Genomic DNA, 22,268 nt, shown 5'->3' on the forward strand with positions numbered 1-22,268 from the left:
GTGAAATGAAATGCTTAGATTGTTAATTGTTCATGTGACTAGTAATGAGATCCAGGAATTATGATATACAGAGTGATGAAATTATACTGTTATTAAACTTAATGAGAAACAAACGGAATGTCATAAATTGTGGTGGAAAACTTGTTTCACTGGAGTATTTTCCCCACAATGCCAATTTTTTAGTTGCTTTCTTGACTCACAGATGGCAGGGGACAACATAGCTACAGGTGTTGATAGTTGAAAGAGCAGTAAGTGCACATTGCCGTTTCCCATTATAGCTGCCCTCTATCAATTTGTGCTTATTGACAAGTACTGTAGATGGCAGCACAAAAAATCCAAGAATTGCAATGGAAGGGCTCAGTTCTGTTGGGCTTTGCCTGTGATTAAATAATTTTTCATGCTCCAATTGAATTATTTATTTCATACACAGATGAAAGTGTAATCATGGATGATATTGTTTGTTTATATATAATTTTTGTGCAAAGCTACACAGAGGTAAACATATGTGGTCGTCTCCGATTTCGAACTAACAGACAAAGGGAAGGTCCCCACCACCAATTAATGAGGCACTCTTATCTGAACAAATAATGGGATTTTACTGTCATTCTTGTTGCACATACGAGTCCAATGTACAGGGCACATTTTTGTAGCAATGGGCTGTAAACCATGAACCCTTAGATTCACACTCATGGATGCTAACCACTAGATTACACCTGACTAGCCTCAGAATGAAAATGTGCAGATATAAGTAGCTGGCCTGGAACAATAATGCTGCAAGCTGTAGTTACTAGTCATTGGACACTTTTATTATATAATATATATATACGTAAATCATAGTGTACATACATTTTATGTCACATATAAACATTTCATGTATTTTATACTGTATTTATGAATTAATATACAGAGACCACAATTTTCAGGTAATCAGAAATTGGCTAGAATACTGAAATGTACATATACATAGATATTAATAGCATTGTGACATTATCTAGCCCTTTCACACATACTGTATTAGCTTACACCATGTCAGGCCAGAACATGATTTCCTCTAATGTTGATAAAGAATACGTTTGGTTTTTTAGAAGCAAAATATTCATAAACATGTAGATTTTCACTAGCAAGATAAAAAAGAGTGTATCCAATGTTTTCATTGGTGTTGATGAAAAACAGTCATTAATTTTAGAATTGAAATATTCATAAGCTTATGTTTCTTTTGATAAAAAAATTCTCAGTATTTATTTTCTGTGCAATTTAAGTTGTAATTTTAAAAACATAGTAATGGGTAAGGGTTATTAATGTTTACTGAAAAACAAATAAACCACATATAATATTACTTTGTTTTATTTAGATTATATTTATTATGAATATAACCATGAGTTATATAAATATAATTTTGATTGGAATAACCTTAACACTGTTTTAGAAGAAAAAGATCTTAAGCCATCCAAGCAATGTACTGATAATACTGGTAGAGTAAATAGGTTGAATCTACAGGAATATTGAATACAAGCCTGAAGATGTTATAATGTTATTGGTTAGAGCACATATTGAGCGTTGTGTTCAACCTTGGGCTCCTTACCTTAGGAAGGATATTGAATTGTTGGAAAGGGTTCAGAGGAGGGCTATTAGAATGAAAAGGTTGTCATATGAGGATAGGTTGAGATCTTTGAAACTGTTTTCACATGAGAAAAAGAACTAAAGGGGTTCTGATTGAGATGTTTAAGATTACAAAGAGATCTGAAAGTATTCATGCATCATCTTTGTTCATATTTAATGGTGAGAAGAGTAGGATTAGGGACACACAAATATAAATTCTGGCACAACAGAAGTCATCTTCAGCTAAGAAAGCTATATTTTTTTAACATCATGGTTGGCCTTTGGAATGGGCTGCTTTAAGATGTGGTAGATGCAGTTAATTGAAAAGTTTAAGGATAGGCTTGATAAATATTTGAGTGATAAGGGCTGACTTTGAACATTTATTTGACTTTAATTCTAGAGTTTAGTATAGTGGATGGGATAGTCTTGGTTGGCCACATGAAAGTATTTAACTTGTAATAGTGAGAAATTAGTGTTGTAATGTTAGCCTTGTGATAAGTGTCTCCTGTCCACTTCCCAGGGTCAGAAGCAGTGGTCAGAGCCTGTGAATCCAGCAACAGAGTTTCAAATACTGATGTAAGGATACTATACTAGTAGATTCACCTCTTTCTCAATCAAAATATATCCTTAAATAAAGTGGTGTTGCAACCAGTTAAAGAATTTAACTACAAGTTGATGATCAAACTTTTTACTGATCAGAGGTGGGTTGACATGGTATTTCAATTGTAACATTTGTCCATTCTGACCAACATAATTTCAGCCACTGTCTCCATTACTACATCTATGACCTCATCTGTTACTATACAAGACACTTTCTAGATAGCTACTAGTGGGACTGGATCCTTCAGCTAGAGAAAGATGGTGATGACATCATTACCAACCTTATGTGGCAAGTTGAACAGAAGTATAGTTCCTAGTCTTGAAGGAGAAAGATTGTCAGAAATGAATGATAAAGGTATGTAACACTTGTGTCAAGAATGAGTTAGCAGTTAAAAATGAATAAAAGTCTGCAATGTCACATGGGAATTAAAAACAATTTAGAAATTTAATAACATGATATCTGGAAGAAAATGCCAAATAACATAACCACAAATAAAAAACAACGAAAAGATAAAATCAAAATGATATACAAAAACCTATTGATCTGAAACCTTGAAAAAAACTCAAACATGATTTCAAAGAAGAATTATCAAGAATAGAAAAAAAAATTATGAAAGAAATGGTAGAGAAAGCCATGGATGCTAAAACCATCACTATTACAATATAATGTATAAAGTGCTGTCAAGGAACTATGAAAAGACTGCATGACAAGATAGAGAAGTACAGAAGCTACAGATTCATTAACTGAAATAGCACAAAAAAGCAAAACAAAACTGATAGGCAGAGTGGTCTATTCTAAAGTTCAATACCATGTTTGACAGACATACCCACCAGAAAATACATGAACAACCTCTTATATCTACAAGGGTCTATAAGTACACTAACTAGACTCACCAAGTAATAATAATACTGAAAAGGAATGAAAGGAAACATATCAGACACAATTGAAGATTACTGCCCAGCTCTACAACAACGAGTAATTTAACATAAAGTCATTATTATATACTTTCCGAGATGTAGAATGCCCAGCTTAGCTGCATTTTTCAGAAATACCTCATGAAACAACAGATTCATTTTCATGTGGTCAGTAACTTGATGTAATTCAGGAGGAATATGAGTCTGAAGCAAAGTAAAAATTGTTCAACCAAATATGGAATATATCATTAAGGCAGTTGATTCTGATTCACGTCCTGACCCAGAAGAATGATAATCTCTGTGAAACCTTCCAGGAAAAGTTACTCAGAAATGAAAGATGTTTCAATGGTGAAAACGAAAGAAATTTTGCTAATGATCATAAAGAAAAATATTACAATAGGGAATACAAGTCAAGTCAAAATTGGAGCAATGAAAATTTTCATTATTATGGTCACCAATCACAAACACATCTCTGACATCCAATAATAACAGAATGATCCAAGGCCGCTAAAAAAAAAGGGAAATACATCCTGCAGTGAGAGTTTTTGTTCTTCTGGTATATTTTTACTGAAGACTAGATGGGTACATATGTAAATGTGATTGAGAATAAACTGTAATTCACAGTTCTTATTCCACTTAGCTAGCCTAATACATAGTACTTGAATTTTATTTACAAATCAATATTCTAATTCATTATGGTAGGTTTTCCCTCCAGATTTCTCATTATTTACTTATTCTGCTGGGCATGCCAAGCTATGATTTTATTTTAAATTTCTGCTATTGTTTTAGCATTCAGATACTGTTTGGTTTCAAGAGTTCATTCAAAATAGGTTAAGTCCATGTAAACAAGTAACACAGCTGATGAAAATTACTCATAGTTACCAAAATGACACTGATGGTAATAGAAGCTAATACAGTGAGGTTAGAGGCCTTATGTGTTGACACTAGGTTACCTGCCTTATTGCATTAATCTTGTGTGCTTAAGTCAGATAACTGCTAAAACAATACAATAATATATATACAAAACTGAACATTGTATACAGTTCACTATATTACATCAACTGCACATGAACATGCTGAACTCATGTTTGAGTCAGGATGACAACTGTTACTTAGCCTAGACAACCATCAAAGCATCAAGGGAACTTAATGGTTAATATGGTAAGCCACTCTATTGCATTTTATATGTAACTGCCAGTTAGAGCCATGTCTACGACTATCAAAACTGCGTAAACAAAGTCATATTGGAAATAGATATTGCATCATAATACATCTTTTCAATTAAACTGTTAACTATCTTAGTTTATAAATTGTTCAAAATTTTAAATAACCATTCTTTATACAAATTAAACTGTAAAATATCTATTACATACACCTGCCAACTACTGTATGTTAACAACTGTAAAGCTTAATTTAGTTGGACAGGAATTTTGCAGCAAATCTAGTATCAAAACCTTCCTGAAGATGAAAAAATTAAGCAATTTACATATGCTTATGCTGGTGAAAAATTTGTATCTCATGATACAAATGAAAACCCTAATGGTACAAATACTAAGACAGATTAAAAGATAGAAAAGCCTTTTTGTGTTAAAATGTGGTTTTTAGATATAAGCATTAGAGAAAGAGAGTAAGATCATATGCACATTATGGAAAATAAAATGGAAACACATACGCTTTACACCAAACTCCAGCTTTAACATGTTATCCTGTAAACTGATGAGAAAAATGTCTAACTTGATTTAAAACAGATCATTGTGAATTTTAGTTTTTACATTATTCATGTATTGTTCATATATTTTAAGAAATAACAGCAAAGTTAAATTTCTTAAGAGATAACTTTGACAAAACCAATATGGTTTCTTTTTAACATGTTTATTATACATCTATAAATGATGTGCTGGTCTTCAATCACCAAACAGTATCTTTGTTCCCATGCTTATTCTGATTATAATTGGTCTTGAAGGAGCCTCAAACTAAAATTTAATGGTTGATTTCAAATGGTTTTGTTATTTGAATTTCTTTTATTAACATTTCTTTAACACATCATAACTTTACAAATACTAATTATTTAATCTAGTTATTAGGTATTTGTTGCAGAAGAGTTACGACTCATGATACATCTGTCAATTGTTAATAGGTGTTTCCTAATCTAATTACTTAAAATAAAAGCTTTCATGAAACTATTGTAAACTTAGTAATAGATGTGTTGTACAACATGCAAATTTACTAATTAGCTTTCTATTCTTATTTTATTTTGCAAAAAATAAATACACATTTACCATGTAGATGGTTTGAGTTAAAAAGAGAATATAATTATAGTAAATTTCTCTAAATCGTCTCCATTAAAGCTAAGTACATGTTGTGCAGTTTTAACATTAGAAATGGAGTTTCAATATAACATCTAGATTCAAGTATTAACCTTCTCAAGGGCTCATGTAACAAATAATAAATATAGCATACACTGTCACAATATGCAAAGTTATGTTGAAATACATATAGTGAGTATAAAACACAAATGAAGAACATAAAAAATTAAATATTTTAAAGTGATAACTTTTTCTTGACAAATACTATAGAAAGGAAAATATAACTTTTCAAAAACCCCAAATCAAAATGTTATTTTTCTTAAAAACATAGACTCCTGTATAATGGCTGGAGACAGCTTGAATGGGTAATGAAGAAAAACTTTAATATAAGTTTAACATAACAGCAAATGTACAACGTTTTGACAAGATTTTGTCATCATCCATTCATTACCCATTCAAGCCGTCTCCAGCCATTATTAGTCTTAAAGTGAGTTCCTCGTCATCGAAAATAGACTCCTGTAGTTTAAACCAGTAACTTCCCTGTGATGATACTGATGAACTTGAATTTTCTAAGGTTAGTGAACTAATCGAAAGACAAGAGAATACTGTATTTTTTCTCTTCAAGTAGAATTTTGAACGTCAGTTGTTGCATTAAGCCTTTAAAAGATATCCTATTACGAATAAAAACCAAAATTTAATAAAACACCATACCCACCTTGTATAGATACTCCTGTGTTGCAAGTATCCCTTGAACTACATTATCAGTTTATTCATCTACAGCTTACTTATAAAAAATTCCTATCTCAATTAATACCTATTATTTAGAACATAATTTCTCAATGTAATATGATGTTGTTGAAATGTTTTTGTAACATCTGTCCAATAATAAAGTAAGAAACCTATGATTAACATACACTTCATATGCTAATTTATGTGGTTATTTGAAAGGATGGAGCTTGTATGAAACTTTGAATTAAATATAAATACAAATAACCCTTACTATTTGCTGCTTCTTATTAATTGGTTTTTAAAGATTATAAAAACTACAAGATTTGCTATACGACACAGCAAACAAACATAATTTTAGATACAAGAAAGATACTTTTGAAAGATACATTTTATCTATGCCAAAAATCATGACATTTATCATCTCCAAAAAAAAACAAGGTTCAGCTGAAGCTACTTAAGGGAATATATTTTTTCAAGTGCAAGAGGTAAAAAAAACTATGAATAAAAGAAACAAATATCAATATAAAATATCATCACTAGATAAGAATTGATACTAGTTCAAAGTTTAGCAGATCAGGTTGCTCATACCTCTTATTTGCACAAAAAGAAATAGAACAGAAAATTTAATATACGCTACATCAAGTTACTTGTTCAGTTTATTTAGCATCATAGTTAGCAGTACAAATGTATGGTTTCAAAGATTGTAGACATTTTCTGATAGTGGTACATAAAAAATAACTACAAAATATCAAATTATCATCAAATATGGTAGTTTTCTTGGAGTACTCAATATTAGTTCTGGTTTTTACACAGGTAATGAAAGGTTATTTTAATCGATAACTTTAATACCAAGTATCTTGAAATAAAAAGTACATATTCTGTTGGAGAGCAAACTATGAGGTAAGTTTTACCAAAATATATTAACAACTATTGGCATAATAAATATAGGAAAAGTGGTCAAATTTAATGGAGTTAAGTAGTAGAACAATTTTCAAATCCTTTAGAAACAATTTCCATTAATGCTTTATTACTTAAATTCAATAATGTCTCAAAATTAGGCAAAATAAATATAAAACATGTAACTAATAATCTTTTATTGCAATTACAAATGTTTCACAAGTGATTCCTATGACGAATGTCAAGCTGCCTTCCAGAATTAACTTATTTTGGGAAAATATTTTGATATTCTTTTTTAAATGTGAAAAAAAAAGTTTCAAAATAATTTACCTATGACTTAATAATGATATGCTTGATAAGTATGATCACAAAACAAAACTGGAAGCTTTAAATTTTCTTTGATCTTTTAGTTTTTAAGAACAAAAAACTGTTTCCACTAACAATATGCAATACAATCCAGCATGTACTCTTATATAACAGTAACTCATTTATGCCATTTGCTTGAAATTATTAGCTCTTCCAGACTAAAAACTCATTTCTGATTTCACTTGTAAGAAAGCTCTCTCATTTCAAATGAGTTTCTTTATCAAACATGATGTTACTGCTTTTGAAAAATGTACATTTTAGCCAAACAGTATAAGTATTGATGCAAAAAAAAACAAAACAACAACTCTCATTGGTGCTAAGTTTTATCAAGAATTTGATGTAAATACCATTTCACCTACTTTAATTGCTAAAGAAAAAAGATTTTAAGGTGTTATGTCAGAAATCTAAGCTGAAACAACTTCTCCTGGAGGGATAGCCTCAACAGATCCAGTCCCCTTCTCCTCAGGAGCAATCACCTGAAGAAAGAATAGTTAAATGGGTAATACTTATTTCATGTAGAAAAAAAAAAAGGAAAATAAATCCACATTTTTTCGGTTTGATAATGGTTTATTTACACTAATTCAACAAAATTAATTTTTTGAGTTGTAATTTAGCTAATGTTATAGCACAACTAATCGTCAAATATATTAATTATACCTGAAAATATTTTATCACTGAACAAAGTTAAATATACACTAATTGTGATGATGTAAATATACCACCTGTGATAATATAATTAACTTAATTAGAAACATAAAATGTAAAATATATCAAGCTTAACTAAAAGGATTAAGTCCCATGCTGCTGAGGCCCCTTGCAATGTACTAAGATTTAAAATTTTTCTGTTGGTTATTTCTTTGATAAGCCCACTGTTATACTCCAACATGTGTTTTATACACATTTGTAGTTTTTTACCACACTAAATCTGCATTTTACAGCATTGCCTTTTTCAATATTGTTTGTTTAAATAGATAAGATTCAAAAGCACTCTCAGTTGTTTTTTTGCATTCAATTTATTAATGTTTTTTTTGCCAGTTTGCCCAATATATTTTGAAATGAAAGAATATACTAAGACATTAATTTCTTTTAAAGAGATATAAAATGTTAACCCACAAATTACAGAATTGTCTTTTAACCATTCACTGCTGAAGAGACCCACAAATTCCATCAGATTGATTAATTCTGTTTTTATATGTTACAGCAGTAATTAGGGGATTAATGAAAATGCTGATGATACCTTTGTTTAAAAAGTGAAGTGGTAATTCTGAGGTTCATTTATTTGTTTGTTTGGAATTAAGCACAAAGCTACTCAATGCGCTATCTGCGCTCTGCCCACCACGGGTATCGAAACCTGGTTTCTAGCATTGTTAGTCTGCAGACATACCACTGTCCACTAGGGGGGCAGGTTCATTTCTATTAAACAGATATAAAAACATCACAAGAATACTCATACTATCAATATTTATCCAACGTGTCAAATGTCTAAGTTAATATGCTAATAAAAACCTATTTTTGGAATTTTGCAGGAGATTTTGTCCAAATTTACATACACTGTAAAATAATACTTAACATATACTGCAGCTGTAATACAACCAGTCATGGTATATTACGAACAGCTAAAGATATACTAATAGGTGAAATATATTAAAAATTCTTGAAAATATTCTAACTGTTACAAAACACTGCAGTTAAATATGTATTACCTCTTGAGATGCATTAAACATACTAAAACAGCTAAGGGAATGGATGCAGCTGTATTGTATGTAGGGTTTATTGCTTTGTTATTTTTCAGTAGTTTGTTATTATTGGCTAAACATAAAGGGATAGTTGAAAGACTGAAGAATATTATTTGAGATATTTTAGTAAATGACCTAAGATAATGTATTTGAAGTGTGTGTACTTTAGGAATCACTGATGTTTACAGGCATGAAGAGTGAGAGCATTCAAAAAGTTCATAACTTGATTTTATTAAGCTTGCTCTAGCAGCTTGTGAGGATGCACAGCAGTTCATTTTAAGCACAATGCAGCAAAGTACCCGATTGTGAAAAAAAAGGGGGATTACAAGTTTGTTTCATTTATATTTCAAGCTAAAAATTAATGGCGAATGAAAATTAAGTATGCAAATTTGGTATCAGAATACTTTGAAACTGAGTATTGATCTGCTCTTATATACTGTTAATATAAACATTCTAAAGGGTCCAGATGCCTCAGACACATTCTAGTATTTTCTTTACCAAATTCACTAGAGTTCATGTCTGACTGTGGTACAGAAAAGTATACCAACTGTAATGGAATATCAATGATTTTTAATGGTTGCTGAAAGATATGAACTGTGATGATATATCATTGGTTTTTAATTCTAACTTTAGCAACTGTGATGCTATATCAAACATAGCTAAAGCTACAACATACATCTTTTACAACTGTTATGGCCAACCTGCAGCTTATACACTATTAGAATTCAGGTAGCTTTAGAATTGTATACCTATTAGGATTTTCTTCATTCATATCCTACAAAGTGACTCCAGCCACCCTATAGCTATTAGCCAACATGTATTTCATGGAGGTTTAAGATTGCACAACATTTAGAGATTCTATAGTAATGATTCAAACAATTAATACAGCCAGGGCTGGATTAAGGTTTAGTACGGTCCTAGGCCCAAGCAATATTTTGAAATAATAATAATGATAATAATAATAATAACTCACTGTTGCTTTTATTCTGATAGTTCTATGAATTAGGGCCCTAGGTCCGAGTCTAGGTGGCCAATGCTTTAATTCAGTACTGAATACAGATGTTGTAAAAACTTTTGTATATTCTATAACTGCTGTAGAAATTCTAGTTTTTATACTGAAGCTAACTGAATATTAGATGTTAAAAATATATGTTTTGTTTTTTTTACAAAATATATGCAGTAAATCGTTTCCATGTGGTATACAGTTATATACTGTACCTGAAAATTCAATTATTGTTAAAAAAACTGAGAATTTCTCTAGCTGCTCTAAAGAGTATACAGAAAAGTTTTGTCATTAAAACGAATATCTGTAAAGAAATCTATAACCATTGTATAGGGCACTTTCATAAGCTCTATTTAATATATCACCACAGTTGATGCATCTTTCCGCATGTAAAAATATTAGAATAATTTTTTAATCCATCTGTAGGAAGTTTAAACTCATTATGTACGATGGTAGTAAAAACATTAGCTGTTCTATATGATTTCACTAGTCTATAATCACTAGGTAGGGTGGAGTGAGAAACAGGTACCATCATATATGCAAGTTTTGTGGGCTATTAATTACACAAAAACAAAACTCAATCAAAGACTTTGATTTCAATAAAATTTTCCAAGTTTTCAATTCTTTAAAACTGTACATTGCTCATTTCTTGAATCTGTACAATTTTAATTGCAGACTGGTGGTTGGGAATCATTGCTGTAGGATGTCTTTAGAAAGGCTGTACTCATACAGCTATCCTGTATGCTACATGTGAAAAGTTTTACAATAATTTTTTAAGGAGGCTATGGTATGTCTATATTCATTCTATAATATCATAGCCATTCACTGGGATTTCTGTAAAAATCTATGCCCATTGTACAGAACATCTGTACAATATGTATCACAAGTGTATCAGAAAATATACAAAAGAAATATAGATAACAGGGTTTTGTTCTTATTTCAAATGTCTGTAAAAGAAAAAGAAGTTTGCTGCAATTCTGAAAGATGTCTATAAAAAATTCTTCACCAATTCTAAATGATGTCTGCAATATAGTCATTCTATAAAAAAATTATTGAAATTCTGTAAAATGTCTATACCTATTCTATATGATGTTTTTAAAATGTCCATAATAATTTTCTATTTGAATTTCACACAAAACTACTCAAAGGCTATCTGCACTAGCTGTCCCTAATTTAGTAGTGAAACTAGAGGGAATGCAGCTGGTCAACATCACTCAACTTCAACTCTTGGGTTACACTGTCACCAACAAAAAATGGAATCAACTGTCACATTATAAGGTTTTTGAGCCTTCCATGCCTCCTGGTAGGCAGGACTTCACATGGACGAGGATACTGTGGAAAACGTGTCGAGGTCTTAGGGTTAAAATGAGCAGCTGCCTGGACGATACAGTCAGTCACTGCAAGCACACAATTGTCTATTGATGGCAGACAGACAAAGGCAGGATCAAATTCAGAGAAAGAGGTGAAAGACAGCCATTCAGCCTGGTCCAACTTCCACCATGGCACTCGGGTCGGGTGGCATCGACCATGACCAACCTCCCTCATAATGATAGGAAAATGATCACTGCCCCGTGGGTCACTGTCGACCATCCAAGAAAAGCGAGTGAAAAGTGAAGGGGGAGCAAATTGAGAGATCAATAGCAGTAAAAGACTGACAAGGTGCATGAAAATAAGTATATGTTCCAGTATTGAAGAGAGAAAGGTCGTGATCCGAGAGCATACACTCTAAGGAATGACCCCTCCCATCAATATCAGCACCACCCCAGAGGGGGTTGTGTCCATTAAAGTCTCCCAGAAGTAAAAAGGGAGATGGAAACTGGTCAACGAGAGCATCAAGTTCCGATTGATCATAAGTCTCCCCAGGAGACAGAACAAACAGTGATGGCACAACCCAAGGAAACACAGATGGCTACGGCCTCTAAGGGTGTATCGAGGGACACAGATAAGGAGGGCACATGCTAGCCGACCAGCAGTGCCACCCCTCCGTGCACCCGTCCATCACACAACCTGTCATTCCGGTACAAAGAAAACTGCCTGTATCAGCAGGTTTCAGAAATGTTTCCTGTAAGTAGAGACACACGAGATGATAGGAGTCAATCAAGGCATTAATGTCATCGAGACTAGAATGAAGAGGTGCCCGAGGACGTTGACCCAGGCAGTCACTGGAAGGAATAGTGGGGGCAGAGATTGGAATAGATATAGACCTATCAACTCTAATATCCATGAAGGGCAGAAGACATGGCATGAAAAAGACTTAGATGGAGGCACGGAAAGGTCTGGCTGCACTTCCACTGTAGCAGTGGAGCATAATGCAGTGGCATATGTCCAGGATGGTGCAGGAAACAATAGCTTCTGAGCCTCAGGATAAAAGATGTTATTAATAGTCTTCAAACGCTGTACCTTTTTTTCCTCCACCCACTTAGGGCAAGACCTAAAGTAAGGGGGATGGGAACCACTACAATTAACACAGTGAGAGTCCAGTTTGCACTCGTAGGCATTGTGGTCCTTGCCACCACAACAAGCACATGTCACAGAACCATGACAAGATGTTATTGAGTGACCGAACCGCTGGCATTGAAAACATCGGAGAGGGTTGGGAAAATAGGACCATACCTTACAATTCAAATAACCCGCCTTAACAGTGGCAGGTGGATGTGGTGAGGAAAACATCAAAATCAGAACTGAGGTCGGCACCATAATAAAATCTTGGCGAGTGGAGATCCCTCGAAATGAAATGGAGAAACCAGCAAGGATCTCTGACTCGGGGATAGACTTCAAGTCCCTCTCAACAATAACTCCTCGTGAGGAATTCAAGGAAGCATGGGGAGTAACCTCAATGGGTATATCCCCCGATGGTCTGTGAATTCAAGAGGAGTTCACTGTGCTTAGCTGTGGATGTTTCAACCAGGATGTCTCCAGAACGGAGCTTCTTAACTGACTTTGGAGAGCCAGCAAGGCCCTCTAAGCCCTTCTGAATAAAAAAGGGAGATATTTGCCATAAAGATTTATTGGACAGTGAATGCAGGATCAGGAAACGAGGTACAGGTGTACTTTGTGATGGAGACTGCTGTTCAGTCTTCTAGGCATGGTCATTTACTGATTAGCAGAGTTTTAGAATTTTTTTTAGTTGGATTGGGGGGGGATCCATAATTAAGGAGAAAGATTCAGTGCCCACTGACCCCACCCGCCATGGAGTCCTACGAGGGGACGTAATACAATGTCAAACAAGGACACTGCAGCAATGCCAGGGTTTTGTGAGCACTAAACCCAAACACCAGCATCAGACACGATGTCCACAACACCCATTGAGAATGCCCAACACTGGTACTCAGTTGACCCTAGCCCGAGTGGACCAGCCGATTGACCCTGGGGGTCCACCCATCTACAGGAATTCAAGGCCAAAGTGGTGTGTTGCAGTGCCCCAGACACCACTCAACCAGCAGGGTCGCCACGCATGGCAAACACGTGGGTGGATGTTTAGATCCCAGAGGAAGTAACTGAAAATACAAAACCTTCCCTGGGAGGTCCCCTCACCACGTACAGGAATCCACATTGAGGGGAAATCTATAGGATATTTGTAAAAAGCTTATGACCATTCTATATTTGTATAAAAAATTTATAGTCATTACAAACAATTTCTTTAAAATGTTTCTTGTGCTTCTGTAAGATGCCTGTAAAATCTTTATTCATCCTAGAGGGTGTCTAATACTGTCTATATAAAGATTGAAATAATTTCTGTCTGTTTGTAGAGAGTCTAACTTTAACTGATATCTGTGGAACATTTATATTCATTCTATAGGTCATTTGAGTTGTACATGAAGCCTCAATGAAACATGGGTAAAGTCTGTTAAAAGTTGCAATAAGTAGTGATTAATGACCTGGTAGGTTAGTAGGAAGTAGGGAAGTACTTGAACAAATGCCTTAAGTCAAAGTAGTGGAATATCACCTTGTAAATTAATTATATGAAAAAAAAATGTTTAACAGATTTAAGTGTTATGTTTTCTCTTGACCAATAAACGAAGCTTTATTCTTCAAATAACATAATAGACACTTCCTGAATTTAGTTCCTTGGCATTGTTTTAAAAATTCTACTTCACAAGCTTAGCTTAGACTAACTTTAAAGGACTGTGCTTCTGATGGACTCAATGGCAGAATGAATGATAGTAAGAAAAACATGAACTTTAATATACAGCACAATCTTCATACAATAAAACCTACATTAATAAACAAACCCAACTTAAAAAAAAACAGAAAGGCACATAACAGCACTTGCCTAAGTTCCACCTATCTTGGCAAAAGGATTAAGATAGTCTTACATCAGAAGAACTTAGTCAGATGCTAAACCCTGAAAATGCATTAGGGAGGCAACCAAGAGTAAACTTGAAATATACAAAATTTTAAAATATTGAAATGGAACTTATACGTAGATAGGGATCTGGTATCATAAATATCACAAATTCTACACCTTTTCTGTTTGCTCATCTTAAGTGATTTTAAAAGTTAAAATCAATGATCTCATTCACCTCACCAGTTCCAATAAGTTTACTAGCTATATTGTTCCTGTCAATTCCAGCTCTACCAAAAAATCCTCCTAAGCATCCATTTTAACTATGGAGGTGATGATGTGAAGAATCCCCTGATAAAAAGCTATGAGTACCCCATATCTGAAGTCTAAAAGTCTAGAGTCAAATGAACCAAAGGAAGGAGAGCTGGATTCTCCAGAGCCTATCTTCACATCTGGATCAAGTAAATTAATGAATGACTGTATGAAAACAACAATAAAATGCCACATGCCAAAAAAAGCATACATCCATGTTATTGGTTAAAACACAAGGCCCTTGTTCCAGTAAAGCATAACAGTAGCAAGAAACAATGCCATAAAATCATCCAACATTTGCAGCCATCATCATCTCACTGCTTCCTGTGCAATGATGAACGTGCCCTCAGTAGCACCATTAAAGTCACTACAGTCTGCTGAACTTTAAAATATCCAGCAGTGATGAAGAAAAAGTCACATCCAAACAGCAAATGAGAGGAAGTCTGCTTGCAGAATCAGCCTCCAGCTGTCCATCAATCTATTCAAGAAAAATAAATTACAAAAAAGCAACATAAAGAAAGCACAAGATACCTTCTTTCAGACCTACCAGGATGGAAAAAGATAAAAAATAGTACTAGAAAGACTCCTCCTGCATCAAGTGAATCAACAACCTGTATATTATTTAAGTAGCTATTACCTTTCTGGTATTATCCTTACTACTGTAGATGACTCTTATTTGCCTATTTTATCATTTTTTGTTCTTTTCATTTCTTTCTAACTGTAACATTTGTTTTGGTGTTATTTTAATTTACTTACAAAATTTCTGTGCCACTTTATTAATCATTTAGTTTTGCTAGACCTTTCTTTAGTTAACATTCTTACTTACCTAAATTTTTACTCCAAAATCTGTTCAAGCTTATTTCTAGTGCACATATGTTTTCTAATAATGGTTTCATTTACCTGTATTATGTAAACTTTACTTTTTATATTAAACATAATGTTTGTACTGGAATGATCATTTCCATGAATCTGTAAAAAGAAGATATTCTGCTTGCATTGACTATACATTGTTAATTTCTGCAAAGGATTTTTCATGTTTAACATCTTCTAAGGTTAAATGATATCAAAACTAAGTTGAATTAATTACATTGTTTTTGGCTATACACTGAGTATAAATTAAAATTCACCCAGAGATGTAACTTGCATTTTTTAATTTTAAATCTACTTTGTTGCATTTTTCATGGTTATATTTCAGTTGTAGTCATTTGACGTAAAAGATACTTTTTTTGCTTTTGACTTCATATTCTGATCAACTTGAAAAGGGTTATTCTTTTATATTTTTAAATAAGATAAAAGGAGGTATATTGTGTGTAATAAAGATTCTGGTTTTTTCCTTTAAGTATTGTGGTATTAGCCCATTTTAAGGCTTGGCTTCTTTTGTATCTCATTTTTAATAGTTTGGGTCATGGTGAGTAAACTCTACTTCATATCATTCTACTTTTTCTTTGCAGCTTGAGCTATGATCAGCAGTAACAGGTTTTATTTGGTCATGAGAGAGACTGAGCGATCTTCTGTATCCTTTGGTATGAATCTGAAGAGAACTGCTAGTTTCACTAACATACTGTTTTATACATAACATTTTATAATGCAAATAAAACTTTGGGTATTTAGACTTGGTTTAAAACCTTTCTTAAAGTCTTATCTGTTTTTCTAAGAATAACACAAATTCTGTATATTCTGCAAACAGCTGTAGTTCAGGCCCAAATAATGTTTTCTCCTACTATTGGTCTCTTTAGAAAAGGATTGTTTCAGGCCCAAATAATGTGTTCTCCTACTATTAGTCTATTTATTTAGAAAGGGATTGTTTTGGTGTTCATTAGCAGTTCTTATGTGTTTGTCACTAAACAATGTTGGGTTACCATTTTCATGAAAATATGGTGAAACATGACATAGTTTGGTATCTGATATCTTAGGATCAGAAGGATAATAAGCATGTGAAACAATAAATTTGACAATGATTTTAAATTGCATAGAATAAAAGTCAAAGTTTATATACTGAGTTATATATATATATATATATATATGTTTTACTAGATTTTATCACTAAAGTATCAAGAAATGGAAACTGATTGTAATCTTCTATTTCAGTTAGATAAATAAATGCAAGTTTTTAAATGGTCTTAAAACTTTTTCAATTTTTCCAAAGAGTAAATATGCCATCAATATAACCATCAGCTGGGCTTTTGTAATTAACAGCTCATTTTTCTAAATCCTCCAAAATGATTTGGTAAATAATAATGTCAGGCATTCAACACGATATATACTTCATCCCTCCATATGAAGGAGGCAGGCAGATTTCTAGAAGCTTTAGAAAGTTTGTACCTTTGGATTTTTTTCACAAAGCTACACAAGGACTATCTATGCTAGCCATCCCTAATTTTAAAGTGACAGACTAGAGAGAAGGCAGCTAACCAACATCATCCACTGCCAACTCACAGGCTACTATTGTCAGACCTAATAGCAGGATTTGACCATCAATTTTATGATGCTTTCCTGGTTCCAAAGTGTGGAATGCATTTTTCATTTTTATTATTAAGTTTTGTGATAACAGAATAAAAACCAACAAAAAATGTATATTTAGCAATTCAAAGGGAATGAAACAATTGTTATGAAAGGTTTTTTTTACTTATTTTTCTCATGTATAGTCTCCTCTCAGGACTATTTTGACAAAAAAAAAAAAGTTTATTAAATAAATAAAAAATTATATCATTCAGAAACAAATTTTTCAGAAAAATATATTATCACTCTTGTAACAGTTAATAAGGATAAGAGAGCAATGCTTAATTTAGTAAGGATTTTAGAAGCTTCATAAAACAGCTTTATATCATCTGGTGAGGTACAAATGCTTAAAAGACATGTTAAGTATTACTCGCCAAGCTTGAGTTAATAAATAAAAAATAAAAAAGAATTACATGTACTTTCATTAAAAGTCACACTTTTAATGTATTTCTGAATTTTATTTCCCTTTCAGCAAAAATTTTATATTTAAAATTGAAGAGTAGAATTTAAGCAAGGAATAAAACCTGTTTTTATTAGTCAATGAAGGTGACTGATTTACTCAGAATGTGTTTATTAAAATGATATTTTAGCTTACAGATAAAAATAACACCCATAAACATTGGCAAAACATCAAAAGAAGAAAAACAAAAGTCAGGTCACTTATAAGATATACATATTGATCGACAATTAGATTATGTTCTACTTACCATGATTCTGAAAAGGAGGTCAACTTGGTTAAGTGCAGGATGAGACTTGTTCATGGTCATTATTTATTAAACATTCAACACCTCTACAATCTAGTATACTTCAGGCTTCCAGAAGTGTCAGATAAAGTGGGTCAGGAAAAATGTCTTATGATTAAATAGATAAATGAACTGAAGACCAGTGTTGACTGAATTCATTCAAAACATTTGAAACAACATGGCACTTATTTTAGTCAAGTAGTACAGGTTAAATATTTAATGCATGTAAAAATTATAGATACGTTAAAAAGTTGTCTAATTCTTGACAAACTGTATTGCATGGTACATTTGATATAAATTCTGGACATAAAAAAAGAAGGATCTATAAATGAAAATAGCTAGGGGAAACCCCTGGCCCCCAGGTCCTGATGATACCTCTGTTATGAACACAGAACTGCTTTTAAAATCATGTTCAGTCAAATTTATGCTGATGAAAAAGAAGGTACACATTTAAATAGTTACATATATTTTTAACAAAATTCACTTTCATTATCTGATTTTTTTCCAGATAATTTAAGTGAAATGTGCATTTTAAGGAACAATTTGACAAGATCTGAAAATTATCTCTCATTTCTATCTGGTTCAACAACAGTTGGAAATAATAATGAAAAAGCAACAGAAATTTGACACAGAAACTATCAGTTGTGATGGTGATCAAATCATTATATTTGTTTGGGTTAAAAACTTTTCAAAATCTCCTTTTGCTGTAACTTGAAATGTAATATTTATTCCCACACACAAAAACAACAACAACAAAAAACTATGCAGTTAAATAATTATTTTATATAAAACTCTACTCATCTAATTTTAGCTATAATGCAGTGATTTCTGTACATCAGTTAACGTTTAATTTTTCCTTCCTACATTCAAATCTACACTTGAGTATGTGTTAAAAGAGTCTTGTGTAAGTTATAGTTTAATATGCTTTCATATTTAGGTTGAAAAGTGAATAAAAGTACAGCAAGATAGCTAGAAAGTAAAAATTATTATAGAGATGACCAAACAAATAGTTAAATGTATGCACACAAATTACTAAATAATCCATTGTTGCTGAAATGCCAAACATAGTGTTGTTACATTTTTATTGTTGGGTGGGTTCTTTGTTCTTTTGATTTATCCAGTTAAAAAAATGCAAATGGCAGACGACGAGAGACACAATCGGCACGTAATGCTGTTTGAATACAAGAAGGGAAACAATGCCTCTGTAGCCACAAAGAATATTAAAGAAGTTTATGGAAATGTTTTGAACGTTTATAAGTGTCAACGATGGTTCAGCAAATTTCATTCAGGTGACTTTAGCTTTAAAAACTGTGATGGCAGGGCCGACATATTGGTTTTGATAGTGATGCTTTGAAGATGCTTGTTGAGTCCAACCCAAGGCAACACACTCGCGAAATGGCCTTGAAATTTCATGTCTCTCATGAAACAATACATAAACATCTAAGAAACATGGGAAAACTCCATAAAGAAGGTGTTTAGGTTCCTCACGAACTCTCTGATGATCATCATTTCCAACGTGTGAGCATTGCTTCGTATCTTCTATCGCATGAACCATTTTTGGACAGAATTGTCACAGGTGATGAAAAATGGATTCCCTATGCGAATATTAACCATTTCGCTGCCAAATTTTCCAATGAAAAATGCCTATTTTGAAACGCATTATTTTAAAATCACTAAATCACTCTAAAATGCACATGTATGCACTGCAAATGTTAGAAAAGAACATTAAAACAATAAATACAATGTTTTAGAGGAAAAATAAATGTAATTTTACTACCTTTTTTCTTCTAACGTCTGAAATGCTTGACTGTGTGGTACTCTGTGAAGCAGTCTGGAAGACACATGGGCAGGCAAAAACCCCTCCCATCCTTACAGTTCATGCATCCATGTCTGGTTTGCTTCCTCTTTGGATGTGAAGGGCTTTCACTGAACACTACACAGTTAGGCTTGTATTTAGGTTCTGGATAATACATTGGAAAGTGATGCCCTGTCAGTCGCTTCTCCATATCCTCTGGGTTATCCATCGACCCCCCTCCCTTTCCTTTCAAATTTATTTGGAGGAATTGAAGCACAGAGTTTGGTTGCCATCTTTTCCCTGAATGAATCTGGCTCCAATTTTGAATTAGGGTTGGCAGTTGTGTACAGCATGTAGGAGTTGACTAGTGCTGCCTCTCTGATGAAGTGATAAATTGCGTGGTACCACTATTTGCATTTGTGTCGATATGGGTAGCTGGTACATTTCTTGTCAAACAAGTCAACTCCTCCCATAGAAGCATTGTACTTGCAGGCCATATTTGTCTTTTTCACATCCCTAAATCCAGTCTCTGACTGCTTGGATCAAATTTGTTTCTGAATGTAGTCATTATCATCGATTGTCGAGATGAAGTTGAACTTTGCAGTATTGTGCCAGGAGCAGCAGACAAGCATATCACCCTTTCTGTAATAAACAGGATCATCACCTGTCTTCAGCTGTAACCTTGCTGGTCTAATTTCTGCTGGAAGTCCCCTTCTATTCAATTCCACAGTTCCACAGGCACCAGTACCCTGTTCCTTGAGAGCTTCAAGGAGGCCAGGGCTGAAGTAGAAGTTATCAACATATAAATGGTGGCCGAGGTTCAAGTATCCATTATTGCCCATCAGTTTCATAACAACATTATGACCCAAGCCTTGCTCTGGTGCCACAGGGTTGTTGTCTCTACTGGTATAATCATCCCAGTCTAACAAATAACCTGACTTGCTTTCACACAATGACCACAGTTTTATACCCCACCGTGTGGGTTTGTTCGGTATGTACTGATGAAAGTATATCCTTCCCTTGAACTTCCCCATTGATTCGTAAATTGTAAGTTTACAACATGGAATGTAATACTGCTTATACAGTGGGTCCAAAATGTTCATGAGGGGAGCAGTCTTATATAAAGGATCATATCCTTCCTCTTCACATGGAACCCTTTGAGAATTTTCACAAAATAAATGAACGAACTGTGTCAGCTGGTAACAATTGCGTGGCAGTACATCTCAGTAACCAGGGAACTGGGCTGTACCCCCAGTTGCCCAGTAGTCACTAATCCTTGGCTTGGAACACAATCCCATCATTATCTGCAAGCCAACATATGCTTTGATTTCATCTGTAGTACACTCAACCCAATAATTGTAGCGAGAATTTTCAGGAAGGTCTGCTGGATTATCAAAGAACTCCAGGTTGTAGGTGTTAGTCATCTCACAAATAAGTGCAAATTCTTCCTGAGGGAATAACAATCAGAAATAATCTACAGAGTGGTTACCATCAGGCAAAGTTGAAATCACAGAGCCAGGCCTATTAGCATAAGCTTGGCACCAAATTGGGATATAATTGTCATAATCATCATCAATGACCCACTCATGATCAGCATTAGCCCCCTTGGCTACCATCATCATCATCACTGTTCCCATGTGTTATATCATGTATATTATCATTACTTACAGCATTATTGGTATCTGTGTCACTGTTTTCCCAAACATCATCACCAAATTCACTCAATTATGAGTCTCAATCCTGCATAATTTCGCCCAATACATCTTCTGTGGCAAGCCATTGTTTTTATTTACGTTTACCTGTTGACATGGTTCTGGTCAGTGCCCTCAAATTGGGTCAAATGTCAAGAATTTCACAAAAATAACACTTACGATCGAGGAAACTACACTAAATTACATACATTATGGTTGCCTAGAAACCATACAGGTGAGGCACGGTGTAAATTACAAACCGGTAAACGGAACTATGTCAGGAATTCGACTGAAGTCGCATAAGGCAGTTAAAGGGTTAAATGCCAAAAACAATGGATCAGTCCTAGACAAAAACCACTTCCAACCCAAAAACCTGGACTCCATTCACAGAAAGTGATGCTTTGCATTTGGTGGGACATCAAATGAATAATTCATTTCAAACTCCTCAAATCACAGCGAACTTTCAATTCAGAGATCTATATCAGCAAATGGAATGTTTAAATCAAGCCCTTCATCCAAAACACCTTTCACTCATCAATCAGAAAGGTGTTCTTCTTTTCCATGACAAAGCACGTCCACATGTGGCACATTTGACGCAACACAAGATCATGGAGTTGGGTTGGGAAATTCTCTCCCACCCACCATAATCTCCAGCTATGGCACCATCAGATTACCATATTTTCAGTTCACTGCAACACCGTCTTAATGGAAAAACGTATGCAAATGTGGAAGGTGTTAAAGAGAACATCAAAATGTTTTCTGCTTCAAAGCCAAGTGATTTCTTTAATCAGG

At 33.6% G+C, this 22,268-nt stretch overlaps 1 protein-coding gene across 3 annotated transcripts in view; it reads right to left on the reverse strand.

Annotated features, from left to right (window-relative positions):
* Positions 1 to 6,449: 6,449 nt before the first annotated feature.
* Positions 6,450 to 22,268, reverse strand: part of LOC106466116 (nuclease-sensitive element-binding protein 1-like) — a 63,870-nt gene continuing 48,051 nt past the window's right edge. For all 3 annotated transcript variants that reach the window (XM_013926355.2, XM_022394073.1, XM_022394072.1), the window contains one exon: positions 6,450 to 7,888. In XM_013926355.2, the coding sequence (XP_013781809.1) occupies positions 7,817 to 7,888 (72 nt within the window). In that variant the 3' untranslated portion in view covers positions 6,450 to 7,816. The remainder of the gene's footprint in view (positions 7,889 to 22,268) is intronic.

This window comes from Limulus polyphemus, unplaced genomic scaffold (assembly GCF_000517525.1).
Source record: "Limulus polyphemus unplaced genomic scaffold, Limulus_polyphemus-2.1.2 Scaffold2156, whole genome shotgun sequence".
Taxonomy (NCBI): domain Eukaryota; kingdom Metazoa; phylum Arthropoda; class Merostomata; order Xiphosura; family Limulidae; genus Limulus; species Limulus polyphemus.